General features: G+C 34.2%; 1 protein-coding gene across 10 annotated transcripts in view; it reads left to right on the top strand.

Moving 5' to 3' along the window:
* Positions 1–5,705, top strand: part of LOC128164997 (multiple PDZ domain protein-like) — a 65,962-nt gene extending 60,257 nt beyond the window's left edge. For all 10 annotated transcript variants that reach the window (XM_052829167.1, XM_052829177.1, XM_052829176.1 and 7 more), the window contains 4 exons: positions 1,575–1,744; positions 2,044–2,155; positions 2,680–2,806; positions 4,363–5,705. In XM_052829167.1, coding sequence (XP_052685127.1) covers positions 1,575–1,744; positions 2,044–2,155; positions 2,680–2,806; positions 4,363–4,639 — 686 coding nt within the window. In that variant the 3' untranslated portion in view covers positions 4,640–5,705. The remainder of the gene's footprint in view (positions 1–1,574; positions 1,745–2,043; positions 2,156–2,679; positions 2,807–4,362) is intronic.
* The last annotated feature ends 8,165 nt before the right edge of the window (positions 5,706–13,870 follow it).

Genomic DNA, 13,870 nt, shown 5'->3' with positions numbered 1-13,870 from the left:
AAATAAACAACAGATTGTAAAATTTAGTACCCAGTACATATTTATGGAGTAAGAAATGCTGTTGATTCAGTAATAGATATTCCAGTAAATCTAAGGAAGATAGGGATTTTAAAAAGAAGCATGTCAACTCAGGGAGGCCACTACAAATGCCCTGTAAAAAATACATGCTTGTGTATCCGCGTTGATCATGCTCCTCGAGTGTGAGATTAAGATGGCAGTCGGCTCTGCCATGGAGATCCAGGCATAGCCCAGGATTTAGTAGCTATGGAGGTTTTTCTTGTGTAAGTTTCCATCTGTTCATGCAAACTTGTTACGCATGACATAGACTGCATGATGTGCCCCTTGCTGTGTCTCAAGTCTGCATGAGAAATCATATTCCAATGTTTAAGTTGACCATCCAGCTTTAAAGGTTCTCTTCTCCATTTTCACAATAATTATGTTTTATCTTACCAATCCCCCCCTCCCTTTCATACCAATAGTTACCTGTATCTTTATGTAGAGATTATACACACACATAATTGTTTATACAAGTGTATCAATGAATCAATAGTTATGTCAATACTATAAATAAAAGCAGAAACATAAAGCCATAGAGTTAACATATATGGTATTGATGAAAACTTATAACCTACTCATCTTTAGTTTGGTACAATAATATTGAATATATTAGTGTATTGTTATTACATGTATTTATACCAAAAATAGTACAAAATACAACAACTTTTTATCTAACTAGTAAGTTGTTTTATTTCAAGTGGAGAAAATCATGTAAACACATTAAATTTCTCTATTTTTCCCCTTATCTCTTTTACCCAAGGATTCATATTTTATTTCATGAAATTGAGGGGAACTTTTTTTGCAAAGCACTTTATTTGATTTTTCTTTTAATGAATTCAGATTTTTATTGTTTGTGTGAAATTTGTGTCATTTTGATAATTGTTCCGAAAAAATCTGCCCTCTGATTTCTGTGTGCATGGAGTCTGTTTACTTTTTGTAGTTGCAGCTTGATATGAATGGTTCTGTTTTATGTTAAAAATGTGAGCTTTCCAAACTTTTGCTACAAGCTTCACGGCTTATTGAGATGATGATAATTTTTAGAAGTATACGAGTGCTATCAATATCTCACTGGGACCATGTGGTAGTGCATGAAAAATGTTTATGATTGAAAAAAAACATTAGCTGCATTGAAGGAAATATGAAACAACAGGTTAAATTGACTTAAAATTGGATGAAATAAGGTTAATATAAATAGTACATTTAGGATTTGGCAATGATTTGGATGTGGTAAAGTTGCAACTTGTTATGAAAACAATTACGGTATTAGAAATAAACTCTAACTGTTAACACTCTAATTTTACTATAAAAGCATATGCAATACCAATATGATGTACATAATATTATTTTTTGTGAACAAGTAATATTTACATGACTCAATCTTAAATCTGTGTTGTTTTTAAATTCAATGAATATTCAAATTATCTATAATTTTTTGTGAACATTTTTGTTTAAACAGTTGCAATATGAGATTAAATCCGAGTTGATTTATTTAAAATTGATTTATTTCTATTGTACAGGCCACAGTGAGGATCTCACTCATATTCGTGTTGTGGAGCTGGAGCACGATATAACGGGATCGCTGGGGCTCAGTATAGCGGGGGGCATCGGAAGTTCCATCGGGGACACGGCCGTCATCATCGCCAACATGACCCCTGCCGGTCCCGCCGCAAAGTCCCAAAAATTAAAGGTACAACCCAGATATAATGTCTATTTAAAAATATATGTAACAAATAGATAGCAATGTTAAAATGTTCTCTCAAATATAAACTTAGTTGTTCATGTGATTAAATCCTTGAATTGTAACAGTATACATGTATAAATATCTGGAAACATTTCAATGTAAAACTAATTTGTGATCTGAATAAGGAATTGAGAGACTATGATGTGGTAGATTTCCAGGGATGTTGACTGCAGCAGATTTACTGAACCTTGAATTGACAATGGTTTATAAGTAGTAAAAGAACGAATATGTTGTGTTTTCTGTAGATTGGCGACCAGATCCTGAGCATCAATGATGTACAGTTAGATGGCATGTCACATGACGAGGTTGTACAGCTGCTGAAGAAACCAGGAACAATCAAACTCACGGTGTCTCATGGTAAGGAAAGCTTAACAAACCGCTGGTTAAATGTCATTGCAGACTTTTCACTCAAAGCACATTATGTTGGTGACAATTTCTCACATTAACATACTACATTGTATTACCGTACATTAAGGTATTGTTAATTTGTACGGAATTCTAATTTGAATCTTTTGTGACTTAATAACCAGTACCCAGCATGGCTTTGGCAGGTAACACTCTATGAAGAACATTTTGGTCAGAGGAGTATCAGAACTGTGGTTTCTCATCACCATCTGACTTGAACATCTAACTTAAGCTTGATGCTACAATGTTTGCCATAAATTTAACACTTGCTTTCTTGTGATGAAAAAAAGATATGGTTCACTGTTGACTAAGAAGATCATAATGTCCTACAAGTTTCATTTACTTCCATCTACCTCATTGAAAGTGAGAGTGACATAGTTAACAAATATCAAGCCACATTTTCAGGGTGGGGCAGGGGGGAATTGAACTCACAACTACATGTAGACAGTATTTTACACCTGATTTGACTTTTTCAGGTGAGGAGACTCGGGTGAGTGTGAGCGGACACACCTCTCGACAGGTGAGCACGGACATGTCCCAGGAGTACGCTGAGCTGATGGCCCAGGACAACGTGTTCCAAGAAACCCTGGCTCCGGACGAAGGGTCAGTCATATATAGCCTGTTATAGCATCTGGAGGGTCATTCATTTCTGTTAATATGCGCGGGGGTGTTAAGGAAGCATATGGGCAATTTAGCGTCTTATTTTGACTGTTATATTCAAAATCGTGAAATTAAATAATTATTTTGAATAAGATCAAAAACTTAGTTTTTTCCCTTAAAATAGATGTCAGTGCAATAAAATCGGGTAGTACATCACTGCCACATTGGTGCATTATCACGTGACAACTATAAATAGCTTACGTATATTCCTTAACATAAAATGAGATAGAACAACACTACCCCGCGGTTTCAAAAATAAAATAAACATACCAAGTGAAAGCAAAACATCTCAGTTTAATCAAAACCGCTGCTAGAATCCTGTGTTTTTCATTATTAAAAAGTTATTTATCCGGTTCTCGTAAAACCTTCCCAACTTTTATATAGTTTGCACGGAAAACGGCAAATTGCATCAAAACAACACACAACATGGGATTCTAGCAGCACTTTTCAACTTAAGCATTGATCAAACTAACGATACGTATAAAATTTCAAGTTCAATATATACGGGGTAGTGTTGTTCTAGTCAGATTTTTACATCGTAAACAACGACAGAGGAAAGCCTGGCCGAGAAATAAAAGCAAATTTACATACCTTTTAGCGAATGATTGATAAAACTAACATCTCCCCCAGTATTCTTATGTTCAATTCTCAATAAATCACACCACAATACTTTATTAGAGTTCTTAGATTGGTTATATTTTAAATATGTTTACAATGCTTTCCAATCAAATTCACACGACATTCAACTTTTAGTCATGACGTCATCAATGTGTAAATCTACGTAATACAAACTAATTTCTGGAAAAAAAATTGTCTTCAGTATTTTCTATTTGTTTTTGATCTACGTTTAGTTGCTTAGATATTTGAATATGTACATAATAATTAAGATTTGTGATTTCACGGAATTACATGTAACTCAGATTCCATATGCTTCCTTAACACCCCCGCGTGATAACGATAAAACTGAGTTTTTTTCAGGCTGTTGAACTAAATGATTGTTTTAAATTTTATGATGAACTCAGATTTGTTCATATTTCTTGTCTAATAATTAATTGAACACATTTTCTCAGACAAGTCCTTGGAGTTGTTCCTTGAAAATCAACTATATGATTAATTCAAGCTTGATCGTTTTCATTCTAGAGTTAACCCTTGAAACACATAACATAAATGTAGTTTTTCCACAAATTCACTGAAAATGCCACTATTCTATATTCATTCTTGTATTCTAACAAGAATGGTTAATAATGCCACCTGCCTAGTTGCATACAAGTCAAAGATATAAAGTGTTTCAATTACAAAAAATTAAATGTAAATATTGTTTTTACTTTTAGAATTGAAACGATGTAATGCACAAATGAATTTTTGAAACTATTTTTTGGTTTTGAAAATAATGAATGTTAAAAATCTACTCCAACACAAAAAGTAAATCTATATGTACTTATGTTTAATGTAAAAAAGTTTTTCCAAGTTATCTTGATCATTTGAATTGAACATTGCAGGCCGCCCCCTCAGTGTAAGACCCTCCACCTGAACAAAGGACCTGAGGGGCTGGGATTCTCCATTGTTGGGGGACACGGTAGTCCCCATGGCGATCTTCCAATCTACGTCAAAAGTGTCTTCTCCAAGGGAGCAGCCGCTGATGAAGGCAGCCTGAAGCGGGGGGACCAGATTATCTCCGTCAATGGTCAGAGTCTGGAGGGATGCACTCACGATGAGGCGGTGTCGATTCTCAAAAACACACGCGGTGCCGTCACGATGACTGTTTTAACTTCATAGACTGTGTATACATGTAGCGCCATATAGAATCCAGGTGTGATGTTCGAAAAAAAAAGAATGGATAATTTTTTATGCAAGAAAGTAGAATTAGTAAAGATGAATATTATTTTATCTTATATTTATATACAATATGTGGAGCATTGTGGATATAAAAGCTTACTAGGATTTTGTTTATTGTCAGTAAAACTTTCTATCCACTTGTTATTAACCATGAAATTGTTTTCAGGTTGTTTTTTTAATTTTCATTTGTTAATAAAGAGAATTCATTACATTTTATATCATTACAAAGCATATCAAATCAGATGTTAATTCCCAACATATATACTATATATATCTACATGTAGTAATAATATTGTATTGGTAAGACCATTTGATAGTTTTAGTACTTACAAAAATATTATACGAACATTGGATGGGCAATAGGTAAAAAGAATCCTGAAGTTCAGCTTGCAATTACAAGAAAAATAGATTGCTCATATTTTATTTTGGAAACAGAACTGCTTCTTTTAGCATACATAGTATTTTTAACATGTTTCCACAAAGGCATATAGTCGTGTTTGAAGGAATTTAGCAAAAATTAGAGAGTTTGTTCTTAGGTTACTGAAAATTTGTTGTTAAGTGTTTCATGATTATACCAAAGCAAACTGACTTACTTTCCTGGTGCTTTCTGGCACAATAAAGGACCACTGTTTAGATATTGTGGATTCCAATTACATTCAAAGCAAGATCGAGTATTTTATTCTGATGACTAGCTTGTTATAATTTTTTACATCGCTATTTTTGAAGGAATTTAGAAAAATATTGGATGTTGTTGTCAATCATTTTACATTTCCATTGAATGAATGACATCTTTATGGCACATATGAACTAATTTATTATCAATAAATCTTATATATTAATATGCACTTAATAATCAAATAAGCTTTCAGTTGAGATTTGTATGTTTTAATTTGAAACCACACTGAAGGCAAAAAAATGTCTTGTAATTCATGTAACTCCTATCCCGTTTTGTTAAACAGTTGTTATTTCTTTGGTCCAGAAATAAAAAAAAAGATACAATCAGAAAGTCTTTTATTTTATTTTTGTTAACATTTGTTAATTAATACATTAACTGAAGTTTTACTTCAGAAAAATCATGTTATAACATTGCAATAGCTTCCAATAATGGGTCTACAAAATGATTTAAGATATTAGGTTTACAGTGTCCTAAATGTCAATTATAATTAATGGCGTAAACACGAATTATTCTTTTCGTCCAAATCAAATTTTTAACAATTTTAGTATATGCCCTGTGAGTTCTTATTTCATTTTTAGCTCACCTGAACCGAAGGTTCAAGTGAGCTTTTCTGATCACCCGTTGTCCGTCGTCCGTCCGTCCGTCCGTCTGTCTGTCTGTCCGTCCGTCTGTAAACTTTTCACATTTTCAACTTCTTCTCAAAAACCACTGGGCCAAATTTAACCAAATTTGGTACAAAGCATCCTTATGGAAAGGGGGTTATAAATTGTTAAAATAAAGGGCACAGCCCTTTTCAAAAGGGAGATAATTGCGAAACAGTAAGTTTAGGGTGCATGTCTTTAAAAATCTTCTTCTCAAGAACCACGGCACCAGAAATGCCAATATTTACACAAAAGCTTGTATATATAGTGAAGATTCTAAATTGTAAAAATCGTGACCCTCGGACCAAAACTGGGGCCCCAGGCGGGGTTCAAAGTTTAACATAGAAATACATAGGAAAATGTTTTAAAAAAATCTTCTTCTCAAGAACCACTGCACCAGAAATGCCAATATTTACACAAAAGCTTTTATATATAGTGAAGATTCTTGTATACATAGTGAAGATTCTAAATTGTAAAAATCGTGACCCTCGGACCAAAACTGGGGCCCCAGGCGGGGTTCAAAGTTTAACATAGAAATACATAGGAAAATGTTTAAAAATCTTCTTCTCAAGAACCACTGCACCAGAAATGCCAATATTTACACAAAAGCTTGTATATATAGTGAAGATTCTAAATTGTAAAAATCGTGCCCCTCGGACCAAGACTGGGGCCCCAGGCGGGGTTCAAAGTTTAACATAGAAATACCTTAGGAAAATGTTTAAAAAATCTTCTTCTCAAGAACCACTGCACCAGAAATGCCAATATTTACACAAAAGCTTGTATGTATAATGAAGATTCTAAATTGTAGAAATCGTGACCCTCGGACCAAGACTGGGGCCCCAGGCGGGGTTCAAAGTTTAACATAGAAATACATATGAAAAATGTTTAAAAATTTTCTTCTCAAGAACCACTTCACCAAAAATGCCAATACATACACAAAAGGTTGTATACATAGTGAAGATTGTAAAAATCGTGACCCCCGAACAAAAAGTGGGGCCCCAGTAGGGGTTTAGATTTTAACATATGTAGGAAAATGTTTTAAAATCTTCTTCTCAAGAACTATAGTGCAACTGTTTGGGATATTACTATGCATACATGTACATCCTTAAATAATGTAGATTCAAAAAATTGTAACTCCTGGACAATTGATGGGCACCAAGAGGGGTTCAAAATTTAAACATTTTAAAAAACATAAAGGAAAAGTTTAAAAATTTTCTTCTCAAGAACTACAATGTTTTAGTTTGTGGAATTTCTATGCATGCATCCTTCGCTTATGTAGATTCCTAATCGGTAAAATCGTGACCCCCGGACCAATACTGGGGCCCCAAGATGGGGTCAAAATTTATTAAAGAAATATAAAGGTAACATGTTAAAAAATCTTCTTCTCGAGAACTACAATGCTTCAATTTGTGAGATTACTATCATGCATACAACCTTGGATAATGAAGGTTCGACAGTTTTAAAATAGTGACCCCTGGACTAATACTAGAGACCCAAGATGGGTTTAAAGTTAAATGTAGAAGTACCGGTATATATGGAAAATGTTTAAAAATCTTCTTTTCGAGAACTACAATGCATCAATTTGTCAGATAACTACGTCAGCACCCTCAAATAGTGTAGATTCGAAATTATAAAAGCCGTGATCTCAATCTAATACTGGGGCCCCAAGAGGTGTTCAAAGTTTAGCATAGAAATATAGAGGGCAAATGTTGAAAAATCTTTTTCTAGGGAACTATAATGCTTCAGCTTGTGAGATAACTAGGCAAGCATCCTTAAATAATGTAGATTCCAAATAATTAAAACTTTAGCACTGGACTAATACTGTGGCCCCAAGAGGGGTTCAAAGTTTAACATAGAAAGATATATTGAAAATGTTTTTAAAAAGTTTTTCTCGAGAACTATAATGCTACAGTTTGTGAGATTACTATGCAAGGATCCTCAAATTGTGTAAACTCTAATGTAGTGGAACCAAGAGTTATCTTTCTTGTGTTCTGTACAGTCTGAGAGTTATTCCTCTTGAAGTGGAACTCTGCTATGTTCAGTTTTTAGCTCACCTGAGCTGAAAGCTCAAGTGAGCTATTCTGATCACTTTTTGTCCGTCGTCCGTCTGTCCGTCCGTCCGTCCGTCTGTCCGTCCGTCTGTCTGTCCGTCTGTAAACTTTTTACATTTTGAACTTCTTCTCTAAAACCGCTTATCCAATTTCAACCAAATTTGGCACAAAGCATCCTTATGGGAGGGCGAATATAAATTGCAGAAATAAAAGTCCGATCTGTATTCAAAGCGGAGAAAACCTTGAAACTGTAGAAAAAGGGGGGTGCATTTTTAAAAATCTTCTTCTCAAGAACTACTGATTCCAATTCAACGTAGTTTAGCATAAATTATCCTTATGGGAAGGAAAATATAAATTGCAAAAATTAAGGTCTAATTCTGTTTCAAATCTGAGTTATTACGAAAATAATAATAAAGGAAAGGCGTGTTTCAATCAGTTTAATAGCCTCGGATTCGGCATCCGGTAAAATGGGTAGACAAGACTTGGCCTGGGCAAAACAAAAGATAAGCAGTTATTAATCTGCCAATCTCATTAAAATTTCAGGATATTTGATGGACCAGTATATTTGTATTTGCTGTAAATATTGCTGCAAAATAATGCGTATTTGGAATTGACGATTGCCGATCTGCCCCGGCTTTTATTTTGCCACGGCCCGGTTTTGCTTACCCATTTTACCAAGACTCGTATTCCATGCTTCTAAAACGAGGTTTTTTGTTTAAAGCAGCCATGACATTATACGAAAAAGGGTCGATCTGACTATGATGAATTTGCTTGTTGTGCAACAGTTCGCGTATGAAGGGAAATTTTTGAAACATGAAAAATATATTGGTGCCGATTTTGTGAAGTAAATTGAGGCTAAATATTTCAATGCGTTGACAGTTTTCACACATGACGTTGATGTTAGCTTGTTCTGATTTTCGTTCCGTTTTCATTATTTATGCTTTGTAACCTGGAAACTGTCGTCTGTATTTCGTGCTTTTTACGTATCAAATCAAACAGAGACTTCGGTAAATCAAACAGTTACGTTAACTGTTTACCTGCGCAAATTAAGCAAAATCTGATGTAGGAGTACTGAAATATAATTCATTCTATCGGTAATTCGGCATTATTTTTTGCGTAATGGTAGATTAGTGCAATAGGTTTTTGTTGAGATGCTCGGCATTTTCTCTAGTTTATTCAGTTTAAATAGAGTTTGATATTGCTTACGGAAAAATGTAGGTATATACATGTATATATATGATTCATTTCGAAAAAATAAATTGTGTTCTTTATTTGTTATACATGTAGTGCATGTTTCTTGTGTTTAATTGTTAACAATTTCTATTTACTAACCATTTTTGAGTGTTTGCTTCGAATTATAAGCAAGATACAGAGATTTGCTAACAATTCTATGTTTGTACACAGATCTTAAAAGCTAAAGATTAAATCAAAGTACTGATAGTACTGAAAAGCGCTAACCCAGCTTCTGTATGTATATAACAGATATATGTATATAGCATTTCAGCCTCTGTATACGCACTATATTTCCTCATCACTGCATGACAGTCCCTGCAATGATGTATGTAAGCCCCGTACATTAATTTCACAATAACCCATAAATTAGATTCACAATAGCCCGTGCAGTTATGTGCATAAACCCCTGAAACTGGTTCCCTAACCAGTTTAAATGATGTATACTTTAGCTTATAGGGGGCGGTTCTTCGATGCACCGGAAGTTGAAGTCTAACGACAATAAAGGGCTGAGCTATGCTTAGCGCTTTAAAAAGTAAAAAAATTGTCAATATTTATTACGAAAATTTTTAAAATCTGTTCTTCCAGAAACCAACTTATTGAATTGTAAACTTAACCTTTTTAGCTCACCTGAGAATGGGGCCACAATGGGGGGTCGAAGTTTAACAAATGAATATATAGAGTAAATCTTTAGAAATCCTCTTCTCAGAAACTAATCGGCCAGGAAAGCTGAAACTTGTGTGGAAGCATCCTCAGGTAGTGTAGATTCAAAGATGTGAAAATCATGACCCCTGGGGATAGGGTGGGGCCACAATGGAGGGTCGAAGTTTAACATATGAATATAAAAAGTAAATCTTTAAAAATCTTCTTCTCAGAAACTAATTGGCCAGGAAAGCTGACACTTGTGTGGATGCATCCTTATGTAGTGAAGATTCAAATTTGTGAAAATCATGACCCCCGGGGGTAGGTTTGGGCCACAATGGGAGATCGACGTTTTACATAGGAATATACACAGTTAATCTTTTAAAATCTTCTTCTCAGAAACTAATCAGCCAGGAAAGCTGACACTTGTGTGGATGCATCCTCAGGTAGTGTAAATTCAAAGTTGTAAAAATCATGACCCCTGGGGGTAGGGTTGGGCCATGGGGGATCGAAGTTTAACATAGGAATATATACAGTAAATCTTTAAAAATCTTCCTCTCAGTAACTAATTCGAAGGCAAAGCTGGAACTTGTGTGGAAGCATCCTCAGGTAGTGAAGATTCGAAGTTGTGAAAATCATGACCCCTGGGGGTAGGTTGGGGCCACAATGGGGGATTGAAGTTAAACATATGATTATATACAGTAAATCTTTAAAAATCTTCTTCTCAGAAACTAATTAGCCAGGAAAGCTAAAACTTGTGTGGAAGCATCCTCAGTTAGTGTAGATTCAAATTTGTGAAAAGCATGACCCCTGGGGGTAGGTTTGGGCCACAATGGGAGGTCGATGTTTTACATAGGAATAAACAGAGTCATCTTTAAAAATCTTCTTCTCAGAAACTAATCAGCCAGGAAAGCTGGAACTTGTGTGAAAGCATCCTCAGGTAGTCTAGATTCAAAGTTGTGAAAATAATGATCCCCAGGGGTAGGGTGGGGCCACAATGGGGGGGGGGTCAAAGTTTAACAAAGGAATTTATAGGGTAAATCTTTAAAAATCTTCTCAGAAACTAATCAGCCAGATGATTCTTTATAATTGTTAAGACTTTGGCCCCAGGACAATTCTTTGGCCTCACGAGAAGGTTGAGAGTTAACTGTACGTTTATATCCCATATATAAAATATTGTTAGGGATCTTTTTGAGAACTGCAATACTCAACACATGATATGACTATTATAAAATCATCCTGTTAGAAAAGGGACTAATGATTATAAACATAAGAATATCCAGGGGAAAATGGATTTTATTTATACAGGATTTACATGAATTATTGTATATTGTCCAGATAGTTTGTATTATGACTCCATTGAGCTGATTTTATCATTCCTATTGTTCCTCAGGTGAGCGATGTGGCCCATGGGCCTCTTGTTCAGGTTGTGTACGTGCGGTCCCACCGCAGTGCTTCACATTTTCATTCCTATGTTACTATTTATGTTGTTCAAGCCAACCATAAACCTCGGACCATAACTGGGTCCCCAGAAAGGGGTTCAATGTTTAAAATAGAAAAAGCATAATTATGCTACGAAATGTAATGTTACAAGGAACTGCTGTTCAGGTGAGCGATGTGGCCCATGGGCCTCTTGTTTGTTAATTGTAATTTTAAATACAATCTGACTTTGCATACCTTTTTTGTAACAAATAATATGAAGGTAAAATTTACATATGTACATTTGAATATTTTCTTCATATTGTGAGTAAACACTCCGTATGTTTAAATGGCCCACACACAGGACTTGCAATATTAGATGTTGAATTTGTTATAAGAAGAGGGGGCGTATATAATAGACATACATCCCTAATTTAAAAAATTAGGTTTCATTTTATTTCTTCAATATTTATTACAAAGTTGTATTTTTCCAAAGCATATGACAAGTCGATTGTTGTCAATTGGTCAGGTTTGAAAATTTGCTATTAACATTTATACGCCAACAAAAAAAAAATCTTCGTGACACGCTCTTTACATCCAAACCTGCATCTGGCATGTGCGACAATTTGAAACATTAATGAAATAGGCATTCCTGATGCAATTAACCACTTGACTGACAAGTTGTTTGTTTCCCACTTTTCTGTATTCTTTGTTGTTTCACTGCACGTCAATATACATCTATTTAAACAATAAACCGCTTTCTTTATTGAATCATGCGAGATATGAAGGTTGCAGAAAAAATATTGGGTTTTTTCTGCAATGCTCGCTACCTTCATAACCCGCATGAATCATCAAAGAGAGCATTTATTTATCTTGTTTATACATGTATTTACATTTTCCTTATAATAAACTAATACATTGATCGTAAAAATAAGTAAAATTAACAAAATTATTGTTGATAAACATCAGTACGTTATTTAAAGGAAACAGCCAGATCATCTATTGGAATTGGAGTCTGGCATCATCATTAATATTTCGTGCAGTCCATGATTTTCATAGGTCACTGTAGGTAAACGGGGCGTGTAGATTTCCCGTCCTGTCAGTTTCTACAGAGGTTTGAATTGCCGTCAATTTTCGTAAAAAAAAAAAAAAAATAGAGGGAATCATACTTAGTAGGTGGATGTAAATATAATAATGTATTTCAATGTCACAGTTGAGCTGGCTGTGAAGAATAAAGAAAATTCATTATTCAAATTATTGACTGTTTCCTAGACTGAATGTTATTTAAAATGACTTAATAGTATCGTTACTGGGTTTATTCGATGAGAATCTAACGAGAGCCAAGTTTGTTAATTCGTGTGAAAATTGAACAATAAGAATATGTAGCTCTTCAAAAGTCACCCTTAAAACGTCAAACGTTAAAGCAACGCCACTGACATCACTACCATATATCAACTATATATAAATAAATCAAAATATTTTTTTCTGAGTTTTAACCCCATTTCCAAAATGTTGATAAATTTGTCAGCTTTAAATGTAAATTATTAACTGTTAGCTTCGCTCACGTTATCCGAAGCAATCTTGTTTGGATTAAGGAATCGGTCTGTTAAATCTGTAAATATTTAAGAAATATGCGGTATAGACTTACGGTCTGTTAAATCTGTAAATATTTAAGAAATATGCGGTATAGACATTTGATTTTTACAAGGAAGTATATAAGTCCCTGACTTTTATAATATCTAAGATATTAAAGTTTCAATTTTGACCAAATGGACATTGGTGTGGGAAAGATTTTAAAGGAAACTTCTGACTGCATTAATTTCAAGATGAACTATCGAAGTTGAAGATGAGATTTAGTCAAATTATTTCCTTTGACGAAAATGTAACTGAATTCACCCAATTCAAAACTACAAAAGATACAACATAATTTAAACATGTTATAAATGTTTTATAAATCTATATTAACATTTTTAAATGTGCATGTTTTTAATTCAAAGAAAAAAATATTAGTCTCGCGTCGGGTTTCTTGCACATAGTGCCGTAGTTCTTTAAGTAATTTTCTTTTTCAGATTATTATTGTCAATAATCTCACTTCTTTCTTATTCTGTGTGAAACTGATTAATTTGTTGGGAGTGGGGGGCTGATATTGAATGTTTTATAGTTTAGTGGGTGGTCTTTAGGTTAAAAAAATCGGCTGTTGTACAATAGCCTATTTACAAGTACCATGTATGCGACTGAAACTTGAAATAAAATAGAAATAGTAATAATTAAGGCTCCTGATTAGAAAGAGGAGATATATATCGCAAATAAAGGCATCTAACCTATAGGCCTATATAATGCTTTTCCAAAAAGGTGTACGTCCGCATGCTTAAAAGTTAAAGGCGTTATAATTCGACTATAAAAAGAGCGTTATTGTCTTTAGAAGGCATAATTTTAACCCCAAATTACTAAACTATTGCCTAAAACAACTTCAGAAGGCAATTAAAATAACACCTTAAAATACTGAACAACC

Source organism: Crassostrea angulata, chromosome 10, assembly GCF_025612915.1.
Source record: "Crassostrea angulata isolate pt1a10 chromosome 10, ASM2561291v2, whole genome shotgun sequence".
In the NCBI taxonomy this organism is placed as follows: Eukaryota; Metazoa; Mollusca; class Bivalvia; order Ostreida; family Ostreidae; genus Magallana; species Magallana angulata.
This window is presented reverse-complemented; position numbering and strand designations above follow the sequence as displayed.